This window comes from Rosa chinensis, chromosome 2, assembly GCF_002994745.2.
Source record: "Rosa chinensis cultivar Old Blush chromosome 2, RchiOBHm-V2, whole genome shotgun sequence".
In the NCBI taxonomy this organism is placed as follows: domain Eukaryota; kingdom Viridiplantae; phylum Streptophyta; class Magnoliopsida; order Rosales; family Rosaceae; genus Rosa; species Rosa chinensis.
The window spans coordinates 17,823,635-17,851,534 of NC_037089.1; the positions used below are offsets into that span (position 1 = coordinate 17,823,635).

Genomic DNA, 27,900 nt, shown 5'->3' on the forward strand with positions numbered 1-27,900 from the left:
AGACTCACTTAGAGTGTATTGGGTAAGAGAGAATTAAAAAAACTTAATGGGGTAAGGGGGAAAAAAATCCCTAGAAATTGGGTAAATGGACAAAACCCATTCTTTTTTACTAGGAAATCCCGTTTCTTTCATACTCCTTTTGACCTTTTTCAACCGGTCAACCATTCCTATAAGATAACTTATTCATTTTTCAACTTTCCCAAATTACACCCACCAAAAAAAATTCAAATTCCCAAACTCAAAACGATGCGTTTTGTGGTCCAAATCCAGTTGGTCCGTCTCCATCAACTCCCCCAAGTCTTAGGTCTCACTCCACGTACCAAATTTGTTGACCACAACGAGAAAAACATTTAAAACACGCAAATAATTATTAAGAAAATTAATTACAAAACAAGAAAGAAATAATTCCATCTAATTTTGGGCCCGAAAACCATGGGCCGGAGTCTCTCTCTCTCTCTCTCTTCCCGTCTTCTTTGTCTCCACTGTGACAAGCTGAAAAGCTAAGCAAAGCACCAAACTTTGAATTCTATATTGATTCGTAAACTCGAAGAAAACCAAAATGTTGGATTAAACTAACAAATCACCAGCTTAATTTCACAATCATCTTCACCAAAAACCCCCCACCCTCTTTTTCTCTCTCTCTCTCTCTCTCTCTCTCTCTTTCTCTCCCTCCCAAATCGTCCATGGCTTCAAAGCAACTCAAGCTGATATAATTGAACCACAATACCACACCACAACACTTCCAATTCTTCCCCACCAACTTCTCTTCTTTCTCTCTCTAGCAGTTTAGAGAGAGAGAGGAAATGAAGCTCTCGGCGTTTCATCAGAGCTACCTGAACCGCCGCAGCAACAGCTTCAGGGGATCGGGGCCGTTGGATTCGTCTTCGGACGGCGGGATTAAGTCACCGGCGACGGTGTTCTGGCTTGTGCTACATGGACTCTGCTGCTTGATTAGTCTGGTTCTTGGATTCCGCTTCTCTCGCCTTGTGTTTTTCTTCTTGTTCTCTACATCCTCGACGAATCTATACTCGGTGCCGTTCCGGTCGGCGTCCGAGCTCATCGGAACCCTAGACATCCCCGCCATTTCGAATCCGGTCGCGGATCGCCACTTCCAGCTCAACCGGAGCTCCACGACCTCCGGGAGCTCCAGCAGCCGCGTCGTCGTCGGCCGGCACGGGATCCGAATCCGGCCGTGGCCGCACCCGAACCCGACGGAGACGATGAAGGCGCACCGGATAATAGAGACGGTTCAGAGGGAGCAGAGGAGGCAGTTCGGGGTCAACAACCCGAGGAAGGTCATTGCGGTCACGCCGACGTATGCTCGGACCTTCCAGGCGCTACATTTGACCGGAGTTATGCACTCGCTTATGCTTGTACCTTACGACGTCGTTTGGATCGTGGTGGAGGCCGGTGGGGTTTCTAATGAGACGGCTTCCATTATTTCTAAGTCGGGGCTTAACATTATTCACATTGGCTTCGATCAGCGGATGCCTAATACTTGGGATGGTCGCCACCGATTGGAGGCCCGGATGCGGCTTCGTGCTTTGAGGTATAAATTCCATTGCTTTCAGTTCATATGCTTGATTTAGTTATCTATTTCTGTTTGATTGCTCGACAGTCTAATTAGTTGTGAGAATTGAAGCAATTAAAGATACCTTTTTCGGTTTTCAATTTGGGTTGCATTTGGTTTATGCGATTGACTTTGTGATTGTGTGATGGAGCAGAGTTGTGAGAGAACAGAAGTTGGATGGGATTGTAATGTTTGCAGACGATAGTAATATGCACAGTATGGAGCTTTTCGATGAGATGCAGAATGTGAAATGGTTTGGTGCTGTTTCAGTTGGAATACTTGCTCATTCGGATAATGCAGATGGATCGTCCGAGTCCATGATTCAGAACAAGGAGGAGGGGGAGAACCCAACAATGCCTATTCAAGGTCCTGCTTGTAACTCGTCCAATAAGTTGGTTGGTTGGCACACCTTTAATACGTTGCCGTATGTGGGAAAGAGTGCAAATTACATTGATGATAGAGCGCCTGTGCTACCACGGAAGCTGGAGTGGGCTGGGTTTGTGTTGAACTCCCGGTTGCTTTGGGGTGAAGCTGACGATAAACCAGAGTGGGTTAATGACCTAGATACTTTAGGTGGGGCTGATGAGGTTATAGAGAGTCCTCTATTCTTGTTGAAGGACTCTTCTATGGTCGAGCCACTTGGAAGTTGTGGGCGCCAAGTTTTGTTATGGTGGCTACGCGTTGAAGCTCGTTATGATAGTAAATTTCCTGCCAGGTTAGTCTTTCATCTTTGCATCTTTTATTCAATATTATTATATTGATCGATAAAAATTGGTAGTTCATTTTGACATTACAATGATATGTATTGTTTGTGCAATTTGCGTGGTCTCTTCAATAGCATTTGCATGTTAAAAATATCAACCAGATGTTAGCATTGCCTTGAACTTGTGCATGGTTGAAAAATATATACCAGACGTTAACTTGTGCATAGGTTAAAAATATCCACCAGACATTAGCATTGCCTTGAACTTGTGCATAAATTAAAAAAATTTTCCAGAATTTGGACCTTTGGTCAAATGTCTTTCCTACCTTGCATGATTGATTCACCTGTTGATGGCCAGCATCCTAGGTGTGGCAATTTACCATTCTTGATTCATGTTACATATTTGTAACCGAAAGATAGATGCTCCACTATCTAGTTTTCATGTCTTGTGAATCCCAATGGTGTGATGTTCTGTGATGTACAAATATACGATACTGATCAACACTCGGTCTAAATTTCAGGTGCTTATAATATTTGAAGGTCTTTATGTACATTGGTAGACATTTCCCTTCCAATTTAACTGACTTCTCGTATCCAACTTTAAAGTCAAGTGCCTGGAATTTGGGAACTATTCCTTCGCAACTCCTAATATGTTTGTGCTATCAGCCTGATATGCTTAACAAATTTCATGTATATTGGTGCCATGGTTCTTTGGAGTTGTTATATCTTCATTTCTTTGCTTAACTTGCTTAACCCTCCCATCTCAACTGTCCACAAATGTAGAAACTTTTCGGTCCAATTCGCTAAAGTTGACTTTAGAATTTAGTTCTTTTGCTATTTATTTGCCAAGTATGCTGAGAACTGGTCACATTTGGTCTTGTAATTGTACAGGCTCTACCTCTCAGAGCTTGATTCACCTTAGATATACATAGCTTTCGCCCCTACTCATCAGTGATTGCATCAAGAAATAATGCAAATTTTAGCTCTTGAATGATCGGATGGTTTAAACGATCCCCAACGGTCAAATCTATTGTAACATTTAAGTGAGATAACCCATTCTTGTTTTTACTTGGTTTATTATGCTCATAAATTAAAGTAGCACTGTCTTACATTTGAGTGCAAGTTTTCATTTGCTGTTCATGATGCAAGTATTGGTTTTTAAGTGACTTAAGATGAAATAACATCTGACTTTGGGTAACATCATTGTAATTGAGTTGACAAAAATATTATTTGTTCTTTACAAGAAATTTTACTAATTAGGCTAGAATTGGTTTTGATTCTCAAGTGTTAGTAAACATTTAAAGTTAGAATCAATCGAATTCTCATTCATTTTAGTGCAAATGGCTTATTCCCATTCTTTATTATTTGAATTCATTTGCATGCACAATTAAACGTGCCATAACGTCGTATGTGAGATTTGAGAAAATTCTGGTTTTGTCAATTGCCGATGGTAGTTGTCGTATGGCTGCAGTGATCATCACACTGAAGTTTTGTTTATTGTGGGAAGTGTGATGTTGTATTCTAGAGTATAATGTAATTGTTGTCTCACATCTCAATAGTTAGTTTTTCGGAGTGATAGGAAAATATTGTGGCAACAACTTTGTACATATTGTTTTCTATCTCTTGGGCTCACAAGTGGTGAATCTGGCGGTGGAGTTCCATACGTGATGGTTGGAACGTTAAGGATACAATCTCTTTGATCTCAACTTAAAAAAATATAATTTGGTTTGTTCAAGTATTGTCTCAGATATTGTAGTTTGTGAGGTCTTGACAATTCTGGTTAGACACTCGGCCTTCTATAGCCGCACCTAGAGTTAATTTTGTGTTTCGTTTTGCTTTCCTAGAACATTTTTCTTTTTTCGTTTTATACTTCAGACATTGTGTTTTTGTGTTGTTTATGTTGGTGGTGTGTCTGTTGAACTCTGGTGATTGGGTAATCAATAGTGAAATTTCCTTTTTCTCGAATTGCGTAGTTGAATTATCGTAGTGGGAATTTCCTCTGCACTCCATTTGAGCTAGAATATTTTTGTGTACAGATGGACAATTGATCCTCCGTTGGAAATCACTGTACCATCAAAACGTACGCCATGGCCGGATGCTCCTCCAGAACTCCCATCTAGTGGAAAAGTAGAGATCAATAGAGTCGAAGAACGTACAGTGAAACGCACAACAAAAATTCGAGCACCCAGATCAAAGAGAAGTTCTCGAAGCAAGAGAAAGCATGAAACAAAAACGACAGATGTGCAAGCTTCTGCAAGGCATACTGAACAAATCTGAAACACTTTGCTATCCACGCTCACAATATATACTGCTGTGTGAATTTGAGACTTCGGTCTTCAGCATCAAGAAAACATAGTTCAAGAGGCAGAGAAGCAAATAGTCACAACCGGTACATATGGTAAGGCACCTGTATTAGGAGGCCAGTTATGTGCAATTAAGTTTGATTCTCACCTTAGTTTCACAATTTTTTCGTTTGTTTCTTCGTTTGGGTGCTTAATATTCCGGCCTCATGAGTACCTTGACACCCGACCTGAGTCTTGCTGCATCTACTGGCTTTTAGGAAGTTGTATCCAATATGCTTCAAAATTTTATACATATCTAAATAGGAATTATAGAGATGTGTTCAGGTGTTGGATTTGCTAGTAAAGATACCAAATGTAATAAAATTTCCATTCATTTCAAACAATGGCTCTCGGATTCTACTTGCCAAAACTACATGACTGGTTTTGACCGACTATAGTCGGTTACTCCTTATACTTGAACAGTACAAGGATTGACTATTTATAAGAAAATAATACATTAAAAAAAAAAAGTGCAGACGAAACCGAGCTTAGCACAGAAAGATTAAGAAACTGATCAATTGAGAAAAGAAGGTTAAGAAACTCAATTTGTTTAGTCTTGATACACACCATACACTCTAAGCTAGAAGCGATTGCTAAAATTGAAAGACATTATTTCATGGTAAGAGCCCAATCCGAACTATTTGTTTTGAAAACCCTCATTATTTCTTCCCACTTTTCTTGAGGCCAGCTCCTCCAAAAGTCCCCTTCTGTTGGGCCTTGGCTTTGAGCTCCTTCAGTGCCTTTTCCTCATCTTTCTTCTTCTGAAGCTTGGCCAAATCTTCCTCGTCGTACTCCTTCTTCGCCGCCTTGGGTTGCTTCAGTGGCTTCGCTTTTCCACCTTGCTTGGACGACATGGCTGCGATGTATTGTTTTTTTTTTTTGATCCGTAAACAAAACAAAGATTTTGTTTTTCGGGTTGATTGAACTTTAAATGGAAAATACAATGTAAGGGGCGTATTATATAGAACACTAATCCATGAGCTTCTAGGAAAACAATAAACCCTAAACATAAAGGAAATAAGACCAAATCCTATTCCTTATACCCCAAAGGCAAGGAATCATTATTTAACAAGAAAACTTATTTCCAAAATCCAAAATACATTAGGAAAACACAATATCATTTTATTTATTTTTTGCTTATCCTCTGAATTTTGGTTTTTTGATTATTTTATATGCAGATATTGTTGCACTGCACAAGAAAACCACTTCACTGAAGAGAAACACAGCGTGGGTACTTTAAGCAGTTTCTGTGTGCATACCAGTGCAAAGAATACATAAAAAAAATAGAGCAGTTAAAGATTTTGAGAGTGGTTTTATCAGGCTAATGTTTCCAGAAGACATTTATGAAGGGTCACGGGGCTTATGGGTTTGCTGTAGTTTGCATCAGAAAAATTTCAGAGGTGACTGAAGAAGATGGTGGAAGGGATTGCGTGAGTTTGGCATTGGGTATGGAGAACAGGAGAAGGGTGTTGATTGGTTATGGAGTGGCAACAAAGTTAGATAGATAGCAGAGACGACTGTTAGTTGGATAACGTGACCAACCATTTCCAACTCCAAGGGAAAACAAACACGACGAGAAGAAATTGACCCATCAATAGTCTCTATATTCGTTTGTTTTTTTTGGCCAAGAACCACTGCTATTGGAAATGGGGATAAAGAAAGCGTGTGGCTTCTGAGGAAAGCACCCTCCATTGCTTTTCTTTTCTCTACATGCTTCCTTTTTCTTTGGATTGCTTCCATGTGCGATTCACTATGAACATCATCTCGTTATCTTCTCCTCGAAGTCTCTTTTATCTTTTAACGTTTTTGATTTTTTTACTTTTGACGTAGACAACATTTAGTTCGCAAAATAAAATTATCAAAAAAGCAATGTTATGCACTATCAAGAGTAGTATGATTGAGAATTCAAGTTGAATGAACAATTTAGCTTTAAATTTTGCAACAAATCTTTGCCTTTTAAGGAAAGTAGAAAAGGTAAAATTACATGTAAAATGAAACCAAACTAGTCACTCATCTCAATATATAAATACAGAAAGAAAATTTGAAGAATACGATGCACAACAGTCACCAACTAAATGATCTAATCTATGAGTGATGCGTTTTCCGACGTAAATTCTATAGTACATGAATTAATGTTGCAGTCAAAATAAAACAACTCACAATCAAGTTTAGTTTGCTCAAATATCTTAAAAGACATAGCTACCACGCTCATCTGGGTGTACGTAGTCTTATGAGCAAAATGATGTCAAATGGCTGTGAATTTTTAACCTAACTTCTAATAGACGATATATCAAAAAGTCACAAATGTTATAAGTTGAATACAATAGAATAGATATGTACTTTGGCAACTACATTGTTGTGTGATTTCTTTATTCATTCGAAATACATGGTTATAATCATATATATATTTTTGCGAAATAAATTTATTTACAATAAATATATCATGGTACGTTCAATAAGTAAAATTTAATGATTATAATCAAATCATTTGTAAAGGAAAAATAACAACTGGTCAGGGCCGGTCCTGAGATTGTAGAGGCTTGAGGCCAAAAAAAAAAAAACGTGGCCTCATCTGAATTTCATAGTTTAGCAATTAAACAATTTTTTTAATTCTTTTTAGGTCTCAATTTGAGTGCTTTTGGGCATATCTTTTTTAGTGCTTTATTATTCTTATATATGTATATGTTTAAATATAAAACCTGGTATATTCTCAAAAGAAAAAAAAATATAAAACCTGGTATCTAGAAAGAAGAATTAAAGAAAGTGAAGAAAGGAGAGGGAAAAAAAGCAGAAAATAAAATAAGAAAAGAAAGACAAGGAGAAGGATAAATGAAAGAAAAATAAATGGGATAGGAATCGCGCCCTGGAGATTCAAACATAGGAAGGTTGAGCGCACTTGCATATGTCAAGGCCACTTTTCCGCTATGCCAGTTGTGTACGTAAGTTGTATTGTCACAAATATTATATATATAGAAACATAGCTGAGACGATTATTTAAATTGGAGGCCTCTAGCAATCGGTGGCCTGAGACGGCCGCCTCACTTAGCAGCCCTCAGGGCCGGCACTCCAACGGGTGGTGACGTGGTGTTATCATTCTCTCTCATTGTTGTTTGTACTGTTACATGTTTATAAGATTTTTTGCTCTATCACTTCAAAAATCATTTCTACTTCTCAATTTGTTTCAACATTCAAAAAGAAAATTCATTACGTCATGAAGATTTTGTAATTATGATTTTTCTTGTTCTTTCCATTCAGTTATGTAGTCTCAATGCAATTGGTATTGAACCTGCCTACATTTCCGGTCACATTAATTCCCAGGTCAATTTTTTCTGCTATCACGAGGATTGGGTTTGCCCATGCTTTTTTATTTTATTTTATTTTTTTACGGGAAATCCATGCTTTGTTCATTACTTCCATCTATAGTAAGACCGGAGAATGAACATACCTACTTTTCCAGTCTCATTGCCTTTCCCTTCTCTAGGAAAACAAGAAGAAAATTCATGATTTCATAAAGAAATAATAAAGATGAAATCACTGTCTCGTGGTGTACGTAATGCCCCGTTTTTCTTTTTCCTTTTCCATGGAGACTTTTAACTTCTACCGCACGCAGTTCCAGGTTCTTTGACTGGTAGATCTTAGAAGAAAACCTCACCGCAAAGTAAACCAGTAAATTCTCCGAACGTGGCAGAGACCCATTTGGTGCATGACAAAGATCTTCCTTTTCCTTCCCTCAACTAGGGCAAGTTCCAAGTTCCAAGCCCCCGAATTATTGCTTGCAACTTGGGGTTTTCTCTTTCCTCCATACTCCTACAGAGCTTTAAACTAGTAATTGTCCCTCTGCTAAACCGTAGACGATTCCGGTTGGCTCTTGTATTTATCTTCACCAACCAGTCTCTGCAACTCACATGCTGTGTTGCAGTTTTTGCTCACATGATCAAAACCTTACCTTATGATTTTGAATGCTACGGTGCGTGATCGAATCGGCGTGAGTCGATCTGTTCATAATTCTGATCCAGTGGCAATTATATTGTCTCGCAATTCCCAATATAACTAACTATTCTGCCCAGCAAACCAAGGGGTGGCAACTCCGATCAAATGGACTCACTCCCCTAGTCTGGTGTTGGTTTTACATGCTACTCTAGCAGTGATTAGAAAACAATTTTACATGTATATGTATATGTAAGGTTAATAGTCATGTAACAAAAGAACTTCAGCTAGTTTCATGTGTCAAGCAACAAAAACATAAATTTCATATTCTCATAACTCCTCCTTTTAGGTATGGTTAAAGATTGAACTGCTCCTAACATTACACGAAACTAGATGTGTAGTTTGGTGTTGCTTGACATTGATTAGTGCTAAGAAGTCAAAGATTGATTAATTTGGTTTACAAAATTGCTAGAAAATGAGTGTAAAATTTACTTGTTATGTTCCCCAATGGAACCAAATTTTTTTTTTTTTTGGTTGAAAATGGAACCCAAAACTTAGGAGCTAAGCTTATGTCTCTCCATGAAAAATAAAGACCAAAGTCATTTATGAGGTCTTGAACATGAAAATATTTTACTCATCAATAATAAAGATTACAAGTATTTTCCGTTCGCATAACTTTTAAATATATTTACGTTTAGAATACATTTTCCTATGTTAGTCGGTGGCAATTAAAATCATGTAGAACACACTTGTACACAATACCTATGACGATTTTATTGAATGATTCAATTCAAAACCTGTAACCTAAATGTTACATAAATGTAGAATTCCCAATCCTTTTTTTATTCTAACAATTTTCTTCCCATCTCATAGCATTGATGACCACTTGTTATTTGTTAATATATATATATTTTTTTCTACCCAAATATTCTCAAATATTAAAACAAACCCCACTTTTCCTTTATAAACCCAATACGTCTCTCACGTTATGTACACCATCACTGGGGAGAAAAACACCAACAAACCCCAAACCTGTCTCTCAAGACTCACCCACACTTTCTCCTCAACCATGTCAACCACCATGACCCTAACCCTCTTCAGCCTCCTCTTCCTCTCCTTCACCCTCTCCCACGCCTCCAGCCTCCGCACCGAGGCTGAGGTCCGGGAGCTCTACCAGCACTGGCTGGTCAAGCACCAGAAAGTCTACAACGGCATCGGAGAGGAGGAGACCAGGTTCCAGATCTTCAAGGACAACTTGAAGTTTGTTGATGAGCACAACGCTGAGAACAGGTCCTACAAGGTTGGCTTGAATGCCTTTGCCGACTTGACCAACCAGGAGTACCGGGCCAAGTTTCTCGGCACCCGCTCCGACCCCAAGAGGAGGATCATGAAGGCCAAGAAACCTAGCCTCAGGTACGCTGTGCGCCCCGATGACAAGTTGCCGGAATCCGTGGACTGGAGAGCCTTGGGGGCTGTTAATCCGATCAAAAACCAAGGCAGCTGCGGTGAGATATTTTTACTTTAAACTTCTTTTTTTTTTTTTTTTTTTTCAGTAAAGTAAATTTTTTAGGTTATTTAGTGGATCAAGGAGTTCTGTTTCGTGCAGAGTTGGTCACCCATGATAGATATTTTTCTGTGTGAAATAGTAGGTTTGGTAAACTCTAAATTACCCTCACAAGATTGACTATATTACCTTTAATATGTTGTTTCTTTTGGTAATTTTAGATAATATATTTCGATTTGATGTTAAATTTACCCTCTTATATTAGCTGAAAAAACCGATAGAAAACGTAAATATATTTATGATAGAGTTTGTTTTAGTTATTACTAGCATGGGATTTGGTTTAGTGGCAAAATTAAGATAGAATTGTTTCATATAATCCAGTGTAAAAGATTTATCTATTTTAAGGACTTTGTATTAACACTTTACCAGTCATGAATTTCATATTAAATAGTGTAGCCTCATCTTCTCCATGTGCACTCCACTAAGAAGAAAGTAATATGCCTTAAATGGTGGAAGCTTGCTTTGCACTTGATTTGTTGAATTTTTTCATGGAAAATAAAAGAACTTGTTCAATAAATGGAGTAATAGACTGTTAGATAAGGGTAGAGGTGCTTGGTACTAGTAGTATGGACTTTCGGTTGGAAGTTGTGGATTCCTTCTGGCCTTTCCTACTGCTCAAGTTAAAATAGAATATTCAACTTTTTAATTGTATAATTATTTGTGCTTGATGATTTCATCCTTCAACATGAGGACAACAAAAAGTCAGCTTTTCTTATATCTCTAAAATTTTGGCATGGGCCCTGGTGGACCTATAGACTGGGCCCACTTTGTATATGCAGCCCAACCCAACTCACAAAATCCTCTCTTCTAACTGTTGTTCATTTTTCTCGTGTTACAGGAAGTTGCTGGGCATTTTCAACAGTGGCTGCAGTGGAAGGCATAAACATGATAACCACAGGAGAACTAGTCTCTCTCTCAGAGCAAGAGCTTGTTGACTGCGACAGGACTTACAACGCTGGCTGCAATGGAGGCCTTATGGACTACGCCTTTGAGTTCATCATCAAAAACGGTGGCATGGACACTGAATCAGACTACCCTTACAAAGCAGTCGACCAACAGTGTGACGTTTCTTTGGTTAGTACATTGATTTGGAATACTAATAATACCCCATCATTGTTTTCTGGAGTACTTTGTTTGACATTATTGAGTTAATTACAGGAGAGCAACAAGGTTGTTACCATTGATGGGTATGAGGATGTTCCAGCTTTCAATGAGGAAGCTTTGAAGAAAGCTGTGGCACATCAACCTGTAAGTGTTGCCATTGAAGCTGGTGGCATGGCTCTTCAGCTTTATGATTCGGTAAGTAATCTCCCTCCTTCACCTAGTTAGTACCAAACAACATTGAACTCATTGGTATTTCATTTAGTCAATATGAATCCACCCCAAGACACTGATATAGTGCACAAAATTTTTTGAGTCATGTCATTGAATATGAATCCACCCCAAGACACTGATATAGTGCACAAAATCTTTTGAGTCATGTCATTGAACACATTAAGGCAATGAATTGTGCAACTGATTCTGTTTTGGTTGGTGATTTGTAGGGTGTGTTTACTGGTGAATGTGGATCAGCACTGGATCATGGTGTGGTTGCTGTTGGGTATGGCACAGAGAATGGTGTGGACTACTGGCTCGTGAGGAACTCATGGGGAACCAACTGGGGTGAGAGTGGATATTTCAAGATCGAGCGCAATGTGAAGAGCATATATACTGGCAAGTGTGGTATTGCCATGGAGGCTTCTTACCCAACCAAGGATAGTGCACAAAACCCAATCCAGATGGTCACCAGCATGTGAAAACCAGCATTTGAAAAGAGGACTAGGCTGTTGTGATTCTTGGGATATACCATTGTTTGTAAATAGATTTAAATACCATGAAACTGCACCACCTGGAAAACTGATTCTGGTGCAATTCAATTTCAATGCATATTTCGATTGAAAGTTTAGTTTGGATCAATCAAATCAACAAGGCATTTCCTTTTGTAAGTCATTTGTGTTGTTATTGTTTGCTCTGTAAGGTTAGTTCATGGTGGTAACCAATATTCACTCGCATAACATATGATCTACTCTGTTGAAGAGGGAAAGCAGGGAAGGGCTAAAACAAGCTTATGATGATAAAATGGTATGATTAATATCAACATTAGTATAAAAAACGCTTTGATCAGATTTGTGTACATTGCAAATAGCCCATCAGGATAATATATTGCCAATTTGATAGGGCGTTTGGAAATCGAAATGTCACTGAATCCTACAAACTCAGTAAAGCTATAAGCTTAGCCTTCAATCCTAAAGTACAGGACTTTATGCATTAGTATCTTGATTCCCCTCTGTGAAATTGTTTAGTTTGTTCACACTACACAAGTGGAAGGACAAGGATCTCCAAGTGTCCAAAATATAATTTGAAATTATCTTGAAAACCTCCGATGCATATATGTGCAAATGTGATTTGGGAATCCTTGCATATTACAAAGAGAGGATAGAACAAGCAAATAATGAAGTACTGGATTCTGGGATCCATGAAGCACTTGTTCAGTTCTGCAAATAACAGTAATCTTCCAAGCACATAAGAGTAGGAGAACCACATATTCGTGATGTAAATTATTGTATCATATCAATTTACTAGTATTTGTACAAGTTGCTCCTTGATAAAATTCATTACAACTTGATTGGCCTTCAACAATTTGAACCATTCAGCATGCATAATAAGGACAACTCTAGCACTGCATGTTAATTGAAATCTGTAAAATTCCTGCATCAGTTCAAAACAATTATGCTGAAAAAGAAAGTCCTTCACCACTGGGACGCCCCATCTGCTTCCGTCTCTGATCAAACATCATCTTTTCAAGAGTCTGGCACTGGATATGCGATCGAAAAGTGAGTCTATTCAAGAAAATCTTTAGATTTTAAAAGCTAAGAAGGTCCTTAGCATAGAAAGACTGAGTGTGTGTGTGTGTGTATATATATATATCTTAGTATCTGATCAAAGTTAGAAAACTTCCCAATGATTTCCATTCGTGCTTTGTAGTTTTATTTTTATTATGTTGCTAAAGATGATCACTCGATGGAGATTTAAAACAACAAAATGCAAACTATTCAGATCTAGCCGATACATTGCAGACCGGATATGCGATTTCCATAGACATTCAAGGGCTCCCCTACAGTAAGGTCGAATATATGCATGTTTCATGTGTATTCAAAGACCAGACAAGGTGGGCAGTGATGACCTACTATCAATTATAACTTACAACCCCAGGAGTCCGTGGCATGCAGAAATTAGTAGCTTCTAGGGTTTTATCTTCATTGGGATTCTTTATGTTATGCGTCTCTTTCCCATCCCTAAATTAATCAATCATTGCTTCTGAAAGTGTAATCCATATTTGGCTTGAAATTCGATTCGTCTCTAATTCTAAATTTTCTCCACTCTCCTCAAACGGTACCTTGGCAATTACAAGTGGCATGGAAGAATTGTGTGCATCGAATTTCAATGATGCAATGTCATTGTTCACATATCTTTTGTGAAGGGAGCCAAGTGCTTGATGCATTGGCCAATTTGGTCCTTCATGTACGGGCTTTACTTGGTTTGATTCATCTCCAAACTTCATTAATCAATTTTGCTTTAGAGATAAATTGGATCTTCCTAGTTTTCGTTTTAGATGATTTCTTTTGTTTGGAAGGCGGGATGTTGTATGTCCTTCCTCATCACTGGTACTTTCTTTGTTGATGGTGTAGGATGTCATCTCCCCCTGCTTGTATCTCCCTTTATCACATGATATTGCTTTCTTATAAGTAATATCATGTGCTTCCTTGAAATTACAGAAATGGAGGCTATGCCATCTCACTTCTAGGTCAGGAAGCAGGAAGTCACGGACTTTGCCAATTTTTTCTTCGAGTGAGACCCACAGCCTTCTGGGGTCTTCTTCATTCATACTCTCGTACTGGAGCGAATCATCCATATGACGAGTCATTAGGATGATGACTTTCACCTTGTTTGCCTCTAAGGCTGCTTTATTTGCTTCCAAAGCTTGAGCTTGCTCAACAATTAGCACGTGCTGGCTAGGCTCTAGAATCGTATCCAGGATTCCATCGACCTTGAGATGCTGGCGGGCATCACGAACCCACCTGTGATATCCAGAGCTAGTTGTTTCCAATGGAGCAAAGTCCAATTTGTTCAGGTTACTCATCCTGAAAGAGAACAAGAAAAAAGATTAGTTTCGGAGCGGAAAAAGTTACCACGAAAACATATAAATTTTTTTAGCGTAATCACTCTCAAGAAATTAGGAATTTTTTAGCGTAATCGCTTCCAAGAAATTAAATTCCAAGAGGTATTGGATTAGATCGAAATAATGACGTTAGTGGTCGATCATAAATTCTCTACAAACTCTAAGTTTGGAGATCTCAGCAAGCTCCAAGCTTGGAGTGAGCACGAACGCCCCCCACAGTCCGGCTTAATTAGGTCTCCCCTATGATGAAGAAAGGGGGGTAGAAGAAGGGAGTTTGCAAGCCCTCGAGAAAAAGAAGAGAAATTGAATAAAAACTAAAAAAAAGGGAACTTTAGTAAAAAATACCTTGAAATAGGTCGCTGGAAAATGGTCGGAAAAGTTGCCGAAAAAGTGACCGGCGGTGACTTGTCGCCGGAGCTGACATGGCATGCTGACGTGTAACCAAGGCTAGCCAGGGAAGTCAGTGGGCCAAGTCGGTTAGATGGCCTAGTCGTCAGCTCCTTGGGCTACTGGGCTTGGGTTGCGGCTTGGGCTTCTCAGCTTGAGCTGACTCCTTTTTTTTTTTTTCCTTCTTTTGCCGGTTTTTCTGCAAGAGGATTTAGCTTCCGGTTCAGTAAGTTTCAGACTGGTTTTTGGGTTGTGTAGAGGCGCTGTTGATCAGGGTTGTACGGCAGTGAAATTACCATAGCCGAGTCTAAAATCTTGTCCCCTTTATCTGAGTTAGCGAAGACTAGGCCCAGTAAACTTCGAAGGACCAGAAAATCGTAGGAAGCTTACTGTTGTGTTACTCCCGGCAGCTCTTCTCCATGTTCACGGCAGTGAATTAGTGTGCAACTCTAGTAAAGACTTGGCAAGATGTGCGTGGCGTGGGAGCTAGAAAAACATGAGTTTCGGAAGAAGAGATTCCGGCAATGGTATGATTTCTGGGTTTTTGGGTTAAGGTTGATTGGGAGGAATTGATGGCTAGGGATTCAGAGATAGGGCTTGATCTCTTGCTTGATGTTTCTGGGTTGTTGTGGCCTCTGTCCTTCTAGTGGGAGAGTTGCTTGGGCTGTTTAGTAGTTAGCTTGTGCCTCCATTCACAGAAGCTATAACCATCGATTTATAGAGTGGTGGTGGCTTAGGTATGTTGCTGTTCTAGAAATCTTGCTGCTGTAATCCCAAGAATTCTGCTACTGTAATCCCAGGAATCCTGCTGCTGCTGTGACTCCAGGAATTCTGCTGCTGTAATCCCAGGAATCGTGGTTCCAAGATTTGCTGCTGGAAAAAGGGAAGTCAAAGGTAGAGAATTGGTATTTGTGTAAAAGGATGTGGTATGGTATTTGAGATGTATGGTTTTTTAAGTAAAATGGTTTGGTGTTGGGTAAAAGAAGTGTTGTCGTAATTAAGAGTTTTTTGGGTTCTTTCTTCTTCACTTACCCATAATCAGAATTGGGCTGTTGGGCTTAAATTTTGGTCCCCAAGTCCGAAATTACCAACAAGCCTAAAACTAATAATGAGCCTCATGCATTTTCGTTACCTTCCACACCACACCCGTTCTTGCAAGCCCCAAATGCGTGAATGTGGCTGGGGTCTACATGCGTGGCATGATGATTGTCGGTATAATTTGCTTATTGGGCTCGAGAAATGAATTGGGCCTGATAGCTGGATTTTTGGGCATCAACAGGTTGTTTCTTCCAGTTCCTGAATCGTTGGATTGAGGAGCTTCTGCTGGCTAAAATTGGCGTCAATAGGAGGTCCAGAAGGTGGTGAACCGGTGGAGTATTTGCTACTGGTGATTGGAGCTTCCGGTGGTTGGTTCGATCGGTTCTGGTTGTTCTGCCGCCGGTTCTAGACTCCTGGGATCAAGCTCTTTAAGGTGTGAGGTGGAGGCAGAAAATGCTTCAAGGTTTTGTATTCGAATTTTGGATTTTAGCTTCTTGAATCAGGGTTTGGCTATTTGTTTCAGGTTAGGGCTTCGTGCTGATAACGTGTTTAAGGAAAACTGAATTGGGAGAGAATTGAGTCGTGCTTTCATTGATAATAGGGGTCTCTTTATATACAGGTTGTACAAGGAAAGATAATCGTACAATTAATTGGATATCTATGAATATATCCGAGAATATCTCTAATTCAAAACTCTATTACAACTAGATCAAGTAACCTGAAGTTTGGTCAGATACATATTCTGAATTAAGTTGAACATGATTATTTTTATAAGAGATATCCTTTAGTAACATCTCTATATAAGGTTGAGGTCCCTGCATACACTACACACTAATACTGGATACTCTCTCCTCGAACCTAGTGAAATTTAGAAGACTTTGATCTACTATAAGTATAGGTTCTTATTATATTTTAGTTATACTCATTGATACACATTTTGTATCTATATGTTATATGTTATGTGAATTGATGTTGTGGTTTTCCAATTCTATATAACAGTTACGGCTTGCGAGAATAAAAATAAAATCGAAACTGGGTTCTTCCTCACAAATTCTTAGAGCAAGTGTAGCGGTGCATGTCTTGACCGGTCACCAGCTCAGATTGCTGAGGTGTTGACTATGAACTTGACTTTTCTCCTTCCACCTGTCCTTTTTTAACTAGCCAAAAGATGGCATTTCTTGACCCAGTCGAAGAAAAAGGCCATGGCCTTGACATATTTCTTGACCGAGGCGAAGAAGCAAGCCAGCTCAGCCCATCAACAATTGTGGCTGACGTAAGCAAAAAAGGTGGAGAGGCTGACGTGAAAATGCAGCGCGTGCTGGGCATTTTTTTGTCTTGTAGCGCTGAAACGCGTGCTGCTGTGCTATTTTGTCGCGTAGTAACAGTGAATGGGACAGAGACAGTGACGTGGCAGAGAGGAATTGGGTGGTTTGGAATTTTGAACCCAATGGTCAAATGATCCACACCGTTGGATTGAATACTTTTGGTAGATCTGACGGCTAGGCGATTAATATGTATGATTATATATGTTACCATTTTGAATTTAATGAAATAAAAGTTGTATTTGATTTAGCCAAATTAAAGCACACCAACTATTGTCCACCGAAAATATTAGAAAAATAGTAAATTGCATAATTATGACATTAATTATCCATAAAGCTCCATTATTATCCATAAATCTCCATTATTATCATTTATTTACATCAAATATATTTTAATTAAAAAAAATAAAATAAAAAGTCAATGAACAGTAAAAATGGACATGTAAAACACTAAATGAACAGTAAAATTGATAAACAGTGAAAAGTGAACGGTCTTGACTGGTCAAGAAAAAACGGGTGGAAACTCATGTCCAGTGAACAGTAACTTGACTGGTCGACGCTTCAATTTTTCGACCTTGACATTTCTTGACTACGGGTGAACTTGCTCTTAAAAGGTCGACAACAAACATGATTGAGGCCGCCACTCGACCCATCGAGCAGTGATACTTTTCTTCAAATCAGCAACATGGGCATCACAATTATTCCACATCCGTTTGAAATCAAGTTTCAATAATTGATTGATCATTGGTGCAAGTGTGCAACTATAACCCACTACACCATCTTCGATATTCTGCGGCCACAAAATAATACCACAGATGAGAGAAGAAGTTCACTCCACTCAAAATTGTGAACCTTGTAAGTTGCAGAATAAGTTTATTAATTATCTACGTACCCAGATCTGTTTCCCATGGAGAACATCCGCTTCATCTCCACAACTTATGTTCAACCCAAAAACCAAATTGGTCAGTATACTAAAATTGAATTAACTCCATGTGATGTTCAATTACTGCTAGTAGATACGATCCAAAAAGGCCTTCTCTTCCACAAACCCGAACCCGATCGCGAAGAAGACCTCAACGACAAGCAGAGGTTGAAGCTGATTGAGCACCTGAAAGCCTCCTTCTCACTCACATTGGACATCTTCTACCCACTTGCTGGACGTCTGGCCATCACCGAAAATGACGACGACAACACGGTCTCGTTCTCCGTGGACTGCAATGGAGCTGGAGCCCAATTTGTCCATGCAGCCGCGGATGGTGTCACCGTGGCCAATATCCTCGACCCTGTTTATGTTCCGGATAACATCGTCTACTCTTTCTTTTTGATGAATGGTGCAGTAAACTACGAAGGTAAGTCCAAACCCTTGCTCGCAGTGCAAGTAACTGAGCTCGTTGATGGCATTTTCATTGGTTTGACTATGAACCACTCTGCTGGTGATGGTACATGCTTCTGGAATTTCTTCAACACTTGGTCCGAAATCTCTCGATCAGGAACTTCCAGAGTGGCTAAGCCCATTTTCGGCCGTGAATTTCTTGATGGAATCATCCATCTCCCGATTCGAATTCCCTTCTTCCAATATCAAAACCCGGAAGAGAAAGTTGTGCCACCAACGGAACCGCTTCAGCAGAGAGTTTTCCATTTTCGAAAGGAAAAGATTGCGGAGCTTAAATCCAAAGCCAATGCTCAGATGGGCACTAGCAGGATCTCTTCCCTTCAAGCACTCATGGGCTATCTTTGGGTATCCATAACCCGAGCCCGACGTCTCATTTCCAGCAGTACTGATGATGAAGAAAGTCAAGAAATAACCAAGTACGTGGTAATAGTAGGCATGAGGAAGAGACTACACCCTCCATTGTCGGATCAATACCTTGGAAATGCGGTTCTATTTGGCACCGCAACATCCAATGTAGGCGAACTGCTTCAGGGTGGACTAGGCTGCGCCGCTATGGAACTGAACAAGATGATAGCTTTACAGACGGAACGTGAAGTGAAGAACTTCTTGGAGGGCTTTGTTGAGAATCCTAGACTGCCAAAAAGAAGTGCGGTGATGAGTACTTCGTTGACTACGGGAAGCTCGCCGTGGTTTGATGTGTACGGGAATGACTTTGGTTGGGGAAGGCCCGTGGCGGTTCGAAGCGGCTCCGGTAACAAATTTGACGGGAAGTTAACTGTGTTTGCTGGGGCTGAAGAAGGAAGTATTGATTTTGAGGTGTGCCTTTCGATTCAGACTCTACAAGCTTTGGCGGAGGATGCAGAGTTCATGGAGAGTGTGGCTGTGTGAATTATTATTAAGTAAAAGCACTTTTATATTTAATAAAAGTTCAGGTACTTAATTATTAATTTGCAGTGTTAGTCCCTAAATATTCCACTTCTTCTTAACTGTTCTTTACTGATTGATGTATGAGACTATGAGTATGTATAGCACGAGTGATGAACTTCGAGATAAAAAGTAGTCCAAATTTGGTTTAAACTTAGTTTTTCGAAAAGATACCAGGCAAAAGGCCCGTGCGATTATTGATATGCTTGAATTTACATTACAACTACATTTTAGATATATTACATACCAAAATGAGTGTATAATGTTTAGCTATCCCAAAAATCTGGTGCCTTTGCCAGATTCCAAGTCTGGTACCCAGATCTCAAAAAATACACATGCTAACCAAGTAGTTTATGTACATAGTGCAAAAAATGGTTAGTGTGCAATGAAATGGGGAGAGAGAGAGAGAGAGAGAGAGGATTATCACTTCCAGATGGAAACTATCAAGGTACAACGTGATTTTGTAAGTTAGTTATGTGATACTCAATCCCCAACTGCCATCCAAATTTTCCACAATGACAAATTTGTTGGGTCTCCCTTACCATCATCTACATTGTAGTTAATAAAGGAGTAGTTTTGAAGTCTAAGATTAACTTGGTTTCTATTCATTCAGTTCAATAATGTTAATGAATAAATCAAATAAAAGATAATCTGAAGTTTTGTGAAGAGTCAAGCAATCAAGCATTTAAATCCATAGTCAAGCAAGCTGAAGTGATTAACATCTCCTTCATGCTTCGCGCGAGCGGAAGTACTTTTCAATTGTTTATTTATGTCAGTGAAATTTTATAACTGTTATAAACATTTTCAACCTCAATCACAAAAACTACCATTTTCAGAAGTAAATGAAGAATTAGATTGGGAATGTATCCGATAACGACCTTTTAACATTGGTCTGCAAGAAGAAACACAAAGTTCGAGCTTTGCATTAGGAAACGATGAAATCATTATCTCCCAGGTCCACTTATCTTGAAAACCTTGTAAAGAGCATAATATTCTTGACAGAAATAAAAGTCAAAAGTACTTCATAGTATCCCCAGGAGTTTGAAGACAATCCTCAGCTAATTAAGTTGAATGAGAAGGAAATGGATACCTGGACATCTACTTAAAATTTGGGGGTTTTGTCCATTTACCTAATTTTTAGAGATTTTTTTTCTCACGTACCCCATTAAGTTTTTTTTAATTCCCTCTTATCCAAAACACTCTAAGGAGGTCTTCCCTAATACCCCATTAAGATTTTTTATTTTTATTTTTATTTTTTAATACCATTTTACCCTCACCCCTTTAAAACTTAGAGAGGGAGAAAGAGAGAAAGAGACCATAGGAGACTTCGCAGAAGCCCGGTCACCTGCCGCCGGAGTCCGGCCAACTTTCTCAGGATTCCGAGTCACCGGCTGTCTATTGCCCTCCAATAGACGACTATCAACCATGTATTGCCTTTGTCCCCCAATAGACATCTATTGGGAGGCAATAGAGGTTTATGAAACCTCGCTGGAAGTCACCAAAGAGATTGTGGGAGATCTCATATGGGGCCGGAGAGGTTTATTGCCCCCTGAATAAACCTGTATTGCCCCCAATAGACATCTATTGCCCCTCAATAGAACTTTCGATTGCCAGAATTGGAACTAATCTCCATAAAATTAGACAAATAAAACTTTAATTAAGGAAAAAAAGAGGAGATTATATCAATTCAAAACGTCTATTTTCCCCCAATAGACGTCTATTACTCCCAAAAAAAACTTTTTTTTTTCTTTCATTATAGGCCTTTTGCCCCCATTTACCACCCAAAAAAAAAAAAGTCGAAGAGTTCTAAACTGCAACCAAGCACAATCAACCCGAAATATACAGCAGACCCAAAAATTTCAGTTTCTTCAATCTTGACTAAAACTCGAATTCATGTATATCATCATGTGCATCTCGATAAATAGAGCGACTATTATACTCTGATTGAAACTAAATGTAGCCGGAAATTATCCAGAAGCTGCCGGAAAACCATTGCAGCCTTCAAGCTTCATTCCTTCATCGTTGGTCGTTGTTTCAACAAAAGAAGAGCAAAGGGAGGTCAACGACGTCAAGAGGAAGCTCCGGCTACCGGTGAAATGCCGAGAAATGGTAGGAATCGGAAAACCCGATTGGATAAGTCGTCACCTTCTCTCCTTCGATTCTCCATCACCGTAGCTTTTCATGGAAAACTAATACCACAGAGACGTCGACGATGTCAAGCCGGTTCCAACGCCGGTGGTCCGCCGCCGCTCTGTGGCTGGATATAGGAGTACCGGCTGGGTCTTTCGTTGCTCCAAAACGGGTCTCGGCCCGCGCCGTGAGAAAGGAACAGGACGCCGGCCTCGTCCACTCCAGCTTCACGAGGACGACGGCAACGGCCGGGGAAGTGGAGTGGAGGCACTGAGAAGTAAATCGGAAAAAGAGAGAGAGAGAGAGAGAGAGAGAGAGAGAGATCTGACGGAGGTATGAGAGAGAGATAGATCAATCTGACGAAGGTATGAGAGAGAGATAGAGTGATATAATGTAATTCTTAATTAACTGAAGGGCAAAATAGTCATTTTATATTAAATTGTGTGGGTGGGAACAAAAATAAGTTACTGGGCCAAGTTAGATAATTTTAGCTTGTTCTAGTGCTTTAGGTCAATTTCCCTAAAATTTGTAACCTATCTATTAGAAGTTACTGAATTATAGGGTCTACGGGTTACCTTCTCCCATACTCTTCCTAGTTTAGGGGTGTTCCTTGTTTTAAGGAGGACCTTAAGCTACAGTTCTGCAGTAGTGTCTTACTTCTAGGTCCTAGTTTTGTGGCTTAAAGTTAGGAGTGACTTGTGGAAATTAATGATTCACAGTCCTTGACTTGTTGGTCATTAGCCTGTTGTGTCTTCCACCATCTATAGTCTGTATCTTGTCCATGTTTTGCGTGATTAATATACAAACATTAACATTCAAATTCAGCGCTATCATAAACTTAACCCTGCCATTTTGATGTCTTTTGACGTTATAATTTCACTTTCTCTCTCTCACTGCCACAAAAGAACACAATTTTATTAAGATCACAAAGGAAGAGCATCTGAGCATCAAGGTCTTGTCAAGTTCTCCATCACACATTAAAATTCTGCATAACAACATTTTGAGGAACAAAAGTGCACATACTATTTCCAACTCTTTTCAAAATCTTACCTGTTAGCACCCCTTCATTTCAAAAAGATTACAATACCTACTTGAAATGACTGCTGGTGTAAACAAAAGCCAACCATATCTTATCAATAAGATTGCATCACATCACTACCAAAATATAATGCCATGTCACTTTTACTTCAGAGTTCAGAACATTCAAAAAAGAGTTCCACAGAAGTAAAGGTTTCCACCACTCGGACTCTGGCGCGTCTTTGCACCCAGGTCCTGTGGTTTGCTGGGCAAGTTCACCTTATTTCACCAAAGGTATCCACCACTCGGACTGGATTTGGATGATGGTCCAGATGGTAATGCTGATGGCAGAAGTACTTAGAAGCGTAGGATGAATTTATAAGATGAGGATGATCAAAATCCCACCCTATAGAATCATCTGCTGTCTTCAGCCCCTTTCCTTCTTCCCGAGAACTTGAGCAAGTGACCCCAAATTCACCAGCTGCAACACAAAAAAAGTAGATATATCAGGACATAGTTCGTAGATTAATGAAGCACCAGACTACAGCATGTATATATATCTAAGCATGTCTGAGATCGTGATTGAAACAAATCAAAGAAATGGACTTACATTTTCATTCAAAGCATCCAGTAAACTTGGGTCCAACTATGCTCTCTTGGATCAAATCTATCAATAGACATGAGAAATACATCTCAGTCAATCGTTGATATATACACACACAGAGAATAATGGATGCAGAATTATATCGAAGGCAGAATTATTCACAAAGACAGAAACAAATATGGGGTAAGTGAATGGAAATTGATGTATAATTATATACCTCTGGACCTCTGGTAAATCATTGATTCGATTGATTTAGAATCCTGACACCCTCCATTCATTGCATCTTCATCTTCCTCAAACTTGAGCCATTCTCTCAATAAAACAAAGCTTATATTATCAGTCTTCTGTCAATTCTCTAGAAGAAGTAGTGATGGAATTCAGGGAGGTGTGAGAGAGAAAGCAAGCGAGGGATCATATTTATAGGCTCCACTCTTCACGTTTCTTTCCAGCTTCATCAGAAAGCAATGGCCTTGTTCACGTCTCCTTTCCACTGCTCACGTTTTCTTTCGTCTACTCTCGTTTGTCATGAGGGCCCTGTTTACGTTTCTTTCCACCGATTTCTCTTCACGTTTATGGGAGAGTCTCTATTTGTCTATAACTGCAATACTGCAAGGTGATTAGGGAGTTCGGCTTTTTAAATTTTTTTAATTAATTAGAGCATGTCTGACAGTGAAATTTTAACTAGATGATGGTGAAAAACTTACATATGACTTGCTACGTTTAGAGTTCTAATCCAACAGTATTAGCTAGAGTAAAACCCACCACTAGGGTCAAAACTTTTCTCCACCGGACAAAATGATACCCAACTTTTAAAAGTGATCAAAATGATACCTAAGTTTTTAAAAGTGATCAAAATGATACCTAAATTTTTAAAAACAAATCAACTTGATATCCAACTTTCAAAAGTGATCAAAATGATACCTAAAGTTTTAAAAACAAATCAATTTGATACCTCGGTTTAATTTTTTGTAACTTTTTGTTAAAATTGATCACGTGTGATGCAGTATTTTATGGGGTTATAATAATATTTTACACAAAAAACTATTTTTCAATTATTTTTTATTTTACTTTGTTAATTCTCTTCTTCTTCTTCTATCTCTGCCTCTCTCTCTCTCTCTTCCCATTTTTCTTTGTTTCTTTAGAAGTTGGGAAACATCCGAACTTTATTTGTTTCTACGATCGATGGTAGAATTGAAATTGAATGGAAGATTTTTTTTAAATTCTATAGAAGAAGAAGATTGGGTTATAGATGATTGATGACCCTCTGACCACAAATCACTTCAATTTTTGTGCTTGATTTTGCATTTGATTTAACAAAGAAGTTTTAAAAAATGGCTAAATACTGACTACTACTTAGTTTGGGTCCAAAATCAATTCAGTCCCTAAACTTCTAATTTCATCAAGAACACTCCTGCACTTTCAATTTTGATCTAATAGGTCCAATTTGTTAGTCTTCCGACAATTGAGTCATTGAACTTGTTGACGTGACTCATATATGGCCTATGTTTTATGATGTGGTGTTGAGGTGACCTGCATAGTCAATTTTGGAGTGAGTCCCACTATTAGAAATTTATCAAATAAATAGTTTTTCAACAAATAATTCAACTATAACTTGAACTCATAACAGAATATTAATGAATTGGACCTATTAGATCAAAATTGAAAGTACAAGGGTGTTTTTGATAAAATTAGAAGTCCAGGGACTGAATTGATTTTGGACCTAAACCACAGCGTAATAACTAGTATTTAGCCCTAAAAAAATAAACTGAGGTATCAAATTGATTTGCTTTTAAAACTTTAGGTATCATTTTGATCACTTTTGAAAGTTGGGTATCAAGTTGATTTGTTTTTAAAAATTTAGATATTATTTTGACCACTTAAAAAAATTTAGGTATCATTTTAATCACTTTTGAAAGTTGGGTATCATTTTGTCCGGTGGAGAAAAGTTTTGACCCTAGTGGTGGGTTTTACTCTATTAGCTATATTAAGTGGAAAATGAGTTATTATTATATTTTTAAATTAAAGTTAAAATAAAGCAAGCTAAAAATAAAACCCAAAAATAAAAGAGAAAACATACAGTGGAGAAATAATGTAATTTTAAGTGAAATTCTCTCATCTCTGACTAAATATAGCTATCAAATTTGGCAAAAGTTAAATTTAACTTTATTTTATGTAGTTTGTTGCAGCTGTAAAATGCTTTAAAACTAGCCAAATTTTTTCTTTGACTAATCTATTGGAGATGCTCTAAAGCAATAGTTGCATAATATATTTTTTGGTTACAATAGTTGCATAATATTATGACCTTAGCTCTCATATACTTAATGTTTATGCATATACACACACATATATGGAATAGATGGGTTCAAGTTCATATTCGAGAAAGTTTTGAGTGCTATTGTCCAACCACATCAGCATTATGAGTGGTATGACTGTGGGGTTTAACACAAATTAAACACTGAAGGGTATAGTAATTCATGGAAAATAAAGATTGAAATATTATAGATGTGTATAGTAATACCACAGGTAAATCATGGATTCGTTCGTTAATTGCTCCATGGTTGGGCTCTTCAATCTTATAATACCATCTTCCTCTTCCTCTTTCTCTTCCTTTTGACCATTGTACGCCAGTATTTCTCTTACCATTCTCTATGAAATCCAAAATCTAATCATCAAGTAGCAGATTTGTGCAAACACCAAATCACCAATTGATTACTCTTTATGACATTTATAGGTGAAAATAGGAGGATTTCAGAATGGAGTGGTTTTAGAAATAGATATAATTCATTCTTATCTGCTTCAGGCTGGTTTTAGAACAATATTAATGAGCTCCAAAAAGCTTATTGTCCGTTTTGATAGAGTTCATGTTTTTCTCCTAGATCTTATCTTATGAGTAGGAAGTTCATGTTTTTCTCCTAGATTTTATCATATATTACTGTCTCTCTTTTTTTTTCCATAAATTATTTCAAAGTTTACTATTTTGTTGAAGTGAGGGATAAATGACTCTCTAGCGTGTGGTAGGGTTCACGTTTTTCTCTTAAATCTTATCTCATGAGTAGGAAGTTCACGTTTTTCTCCTAGATTTTATCTTACCTAGGTCTTCGTTGTCTACGACATGCTTAAGAAGTCATTTTATCCCTCACTTCACAAAATAGTAAACTTTGAAATAAATAACGAAAAAATGAGAGACAATAATATATGGTATTCTCTAAATCAAATGTGTATCAACAAAAATGATAATATATTATATTTATGTTTTAGGGAATCAGAAATTGAGAGGAAATTACTGTGTATTCTCATTGATAATAGGGGTCTCTTTATATAGAGGATTACAATGCATAGAATCTCAATCATACAAGGAAAGTAATCTTACATTGAATAGGAATCTAGATCCTTTTTATGTAACCTTATTACCACTAGGTTAAGTAACCTTGAGTTTGGGCCAAATACAAATTATGGTTTTACTTGAACACTCCCCCTTGTGTTGCCCAAACGCGGTGCTTCTCTCGTTGCCTCGCTAAAAACCTTACCGAGTAAAAAAAACCCAGTGGGACAAAAATAACCTCAGTCGAAGGGGAAAAAGAGCACAACACACCCTTCACGCTTCGAGACGAACATGTAAACATCTCCCCCTGATGTCCGCGCCTCCCCCTGATGACTACAATTATGGGAGTTCAGATAATTTTCGCAAGCCAATTCTTGCCACATGTTTCTCAAACGTGAATTTAGGCAATGACTTAGTAAACAAGTCTGCCACATTGTCCTTAGATCGAACCTGGTTTACTTTGATTTTGAGGAGCTTCTATTGTTGCTGATTGCAGAAGAATTTGGCCGATATATGCTTGGTGTTGTCGCCTTTGATGTAGCCTTGCTTCATTTGTTCAATGCAAGCAGCATTGTCCTCATAAATGCTTTGTTGGCTCATCTGTGGTAGACTTCAGACCACAATTGCTTCGAACATGCGTAACTATAGATCGAAGCCATATACATTCACGAACTTCTTCATGAAGAGCAATAATCTCTGCATGATTCGAAGAGGTAACGACTAAGGTCTGCTTTGGAGACCTCTAAGATATCGCGGTCTTTCCCATGGTGAAAACATAACCAGTTTGGGAGCGACCTTTGTGTGGGTCAGAGAGGTACCCAACATCAGCAAAACCTTCCAAAACACTTATATCGTTTTGGGATGGGGAGAGGGAGCGCAGTCCACCATGTGTGGCTTCCCTGGCACTTGATGGGTCCGAATCCATTGTCTCTCTGTAGGGATAAAACAAGCCCATATCAATCGTACCACTTAGGTATTGAAAGAAATCTTTAACATCAGTCCAATGACATCGTGTTGGCGCAGAGCTATATCTAACTAGCAAGTTCACAGCGAATAAGATGTCCGGTCTTGTGCATTGTGCTAAGTACAATAATGCCCCTATTGCACTTAGGTAGGGCACTTCTGCCTCTAGCACTTCTTCATCGTCATCTTTTGGATGAAATGGATCATTCTTTGGATCAAGACTACGAACGATCATTGGGGGTGCTTGAAGGCTTAATCTTGTCAGTGTTGAAACGCCTAAGCATCTTTTGGGTATAAGCTAATTGATGAATCAGGATACCATCTCTACGGTGCTCAAGTTCCAAACCGAGGCAAAATCGTGTTTTCCCAAGATCTTTAATCTCAAACTCGGATTTCAAGTGTTCAGTGGTTTCCCTCAACTCTTTAAGGGTGCCTATTATATTCATGTCATCGACATAAACCGCTACTATTGCAA

General features: G+C 38.6%; 4 protein-coding genes and 1 long non-coding RNA gene across 5 annotated transcripts; 3 read left to right on the forward strand and 2 right to left on the reverse strand.

Annotated features, from left to right (window-relative positions):
* The first annotated feature begins 488 nt into the window (after window positions 1–488).
* Window positions 489–4,959, forward strand: LOC112186488 (beta-1,4-xylosyltransferase IRX14). The gene is made up of 3 exons (XM_024324937.2): window positions 489–1,549; window positions 1,725–2,285; window positions 4,310–4,959. The coding sequence occupies exons 1-3, from the start codon at window positions 804–806 to the stop codon at window positions 4,548–4,550; spliced, it is 1,548 nt and encodes a 515-aa protein (XP_024180705.1). The 5' UTR covers window positions 489–803; the 3' UTR covers window positions 4,551–4,959.
* Window positions 4,960–4,971: 12 nt separating this feature from the next.
* Window positions 4,972–5,656, reverse strand: LOC112186489 (translation machinery-associated protein 7). The gene has a single exon (XM_040514345.1). The coding sequence runs from the start codon at window positions 5,623–5,625 to the stop codon at window positions 5,275–5,277; it is 351 nt and encodes a 116-aa protein (XP_040370279.1). The 5' UTR covers window positions 5,626–5,656; the 3' UTR covers window positions 4,972–5,274.
* A 3,866-nt stretch (window positions 5,657–9,522) lies between these two features.
* LOC112187480 (cysteine proteinase COT44) lies at window positions 9,523–12,095 on the forward strand. Its single transcript, XM_024326289.2, has 4 exons — window positions 9,523–10,047; window positions 10,945–11,180; window positions 11,265–11,405; window positions 11,651–12,095. The coding sequence occupies exons 1-4, from the start codon at window positions 9,531–9,533 to the stop codon at window positions 11,900–11,902; spliced, it is 1,146 nt and encodes a 381-aa protein (XP_024182057.1). The 5' UTR covers window positions 9,523–9,530; the 3' UTR covers window positions 11,903–12,095.
* A 5,630-nt stretch (window positions 12,096–17,725) lies between these two features.
* Window positions 17,726–19,545, forward strand: LOC112188767 (uncharacterized acetyltransferase At3g50280). Its single transcript, XM_024327971.2, has one exon. It carries the CDS (start codon window positions 17,980–17,982, stop codon window positions 19,351–19,353), a length of 1,374 nt encoding a protein of 457 aa, XP_024183739.1. The 5' UTR covers window positions 17,726–17,979; the 3' UTR covers window positions 19,354–19,545.
* Window positions 19,546–22,517: 2,972 nt separating this feature from the next.
* Window positions 22,518–23,733, reverse strand: LOC112183481. The gene is made up of 3 exons (XR_002929915.2): window positions 23,358–23,733; window positions 23,147–23,203; window positions 22,518–23,017 (listed from the first exon to the last, which is right to left on the reverse strand). It is a non-coding gene; the product is annotated as an uncharacterized LOC112183481 (long non-coding RNA).
* Window positions 23,734–27,900: the final 4,167 nt, after the last annotated feature.

Coding starts and splice junctions, on each gene's coding strand:
- LOC112186488 (XM_024324937.2), top strand. CDS start 804: ATGAAGCTCTCGGCGTTTCATCAGAGCTACCTGAACCGCCGCAGCAAC. Junction 1,550..1,724: donor ATGCGGCTTCGTGCTTTGAG/GTATAAATTCCA, acceptor GTGATGGAGCAG/AGTTGTGAGAGAACAGAAGT. Junction 2,286..4,309: donor GATAGTAAATTTCCTGCCAG/GTTAGTCTTTCA, acceptor TTTTGTGTACAG/ATGGACAATTGATCCTCCGT.
- LOC112187480 (XM_024326289.2), top strand. CDS start 9,531: ATGTACACCATCACTGGGGAGAAAAACACCAACAAACCCCAAACCTGT. Junction 10,048..10,944: donor CAAAAACCAAGGCAGCTGCG/GTGAGATATTTT, acceptor CTCGTGTTACAG/GAAGTTGCTGGGCATTTTCA. Junction 11,406..11,650: donor CTCTTCAGCTTTATGATTCG/GTAAGTAATCTC, acceptor GGTGATTTGTAG/GGTGTGTTTACTGGTGAATG.
- LOC112188767 (XM_024327971.2), top strand. CDS start 17,980: ATGGAGAACATCCGCTTCATCTCCACAACTTATGTTCAACCCAAAAAC.
- LOC112186489 (XM_040514345.1), bottom strand. CDS start 5,625: ATGTTTAGGGTTTATTGTTTTCCTAGAAGCTCATGGATTAGTGTTCTA.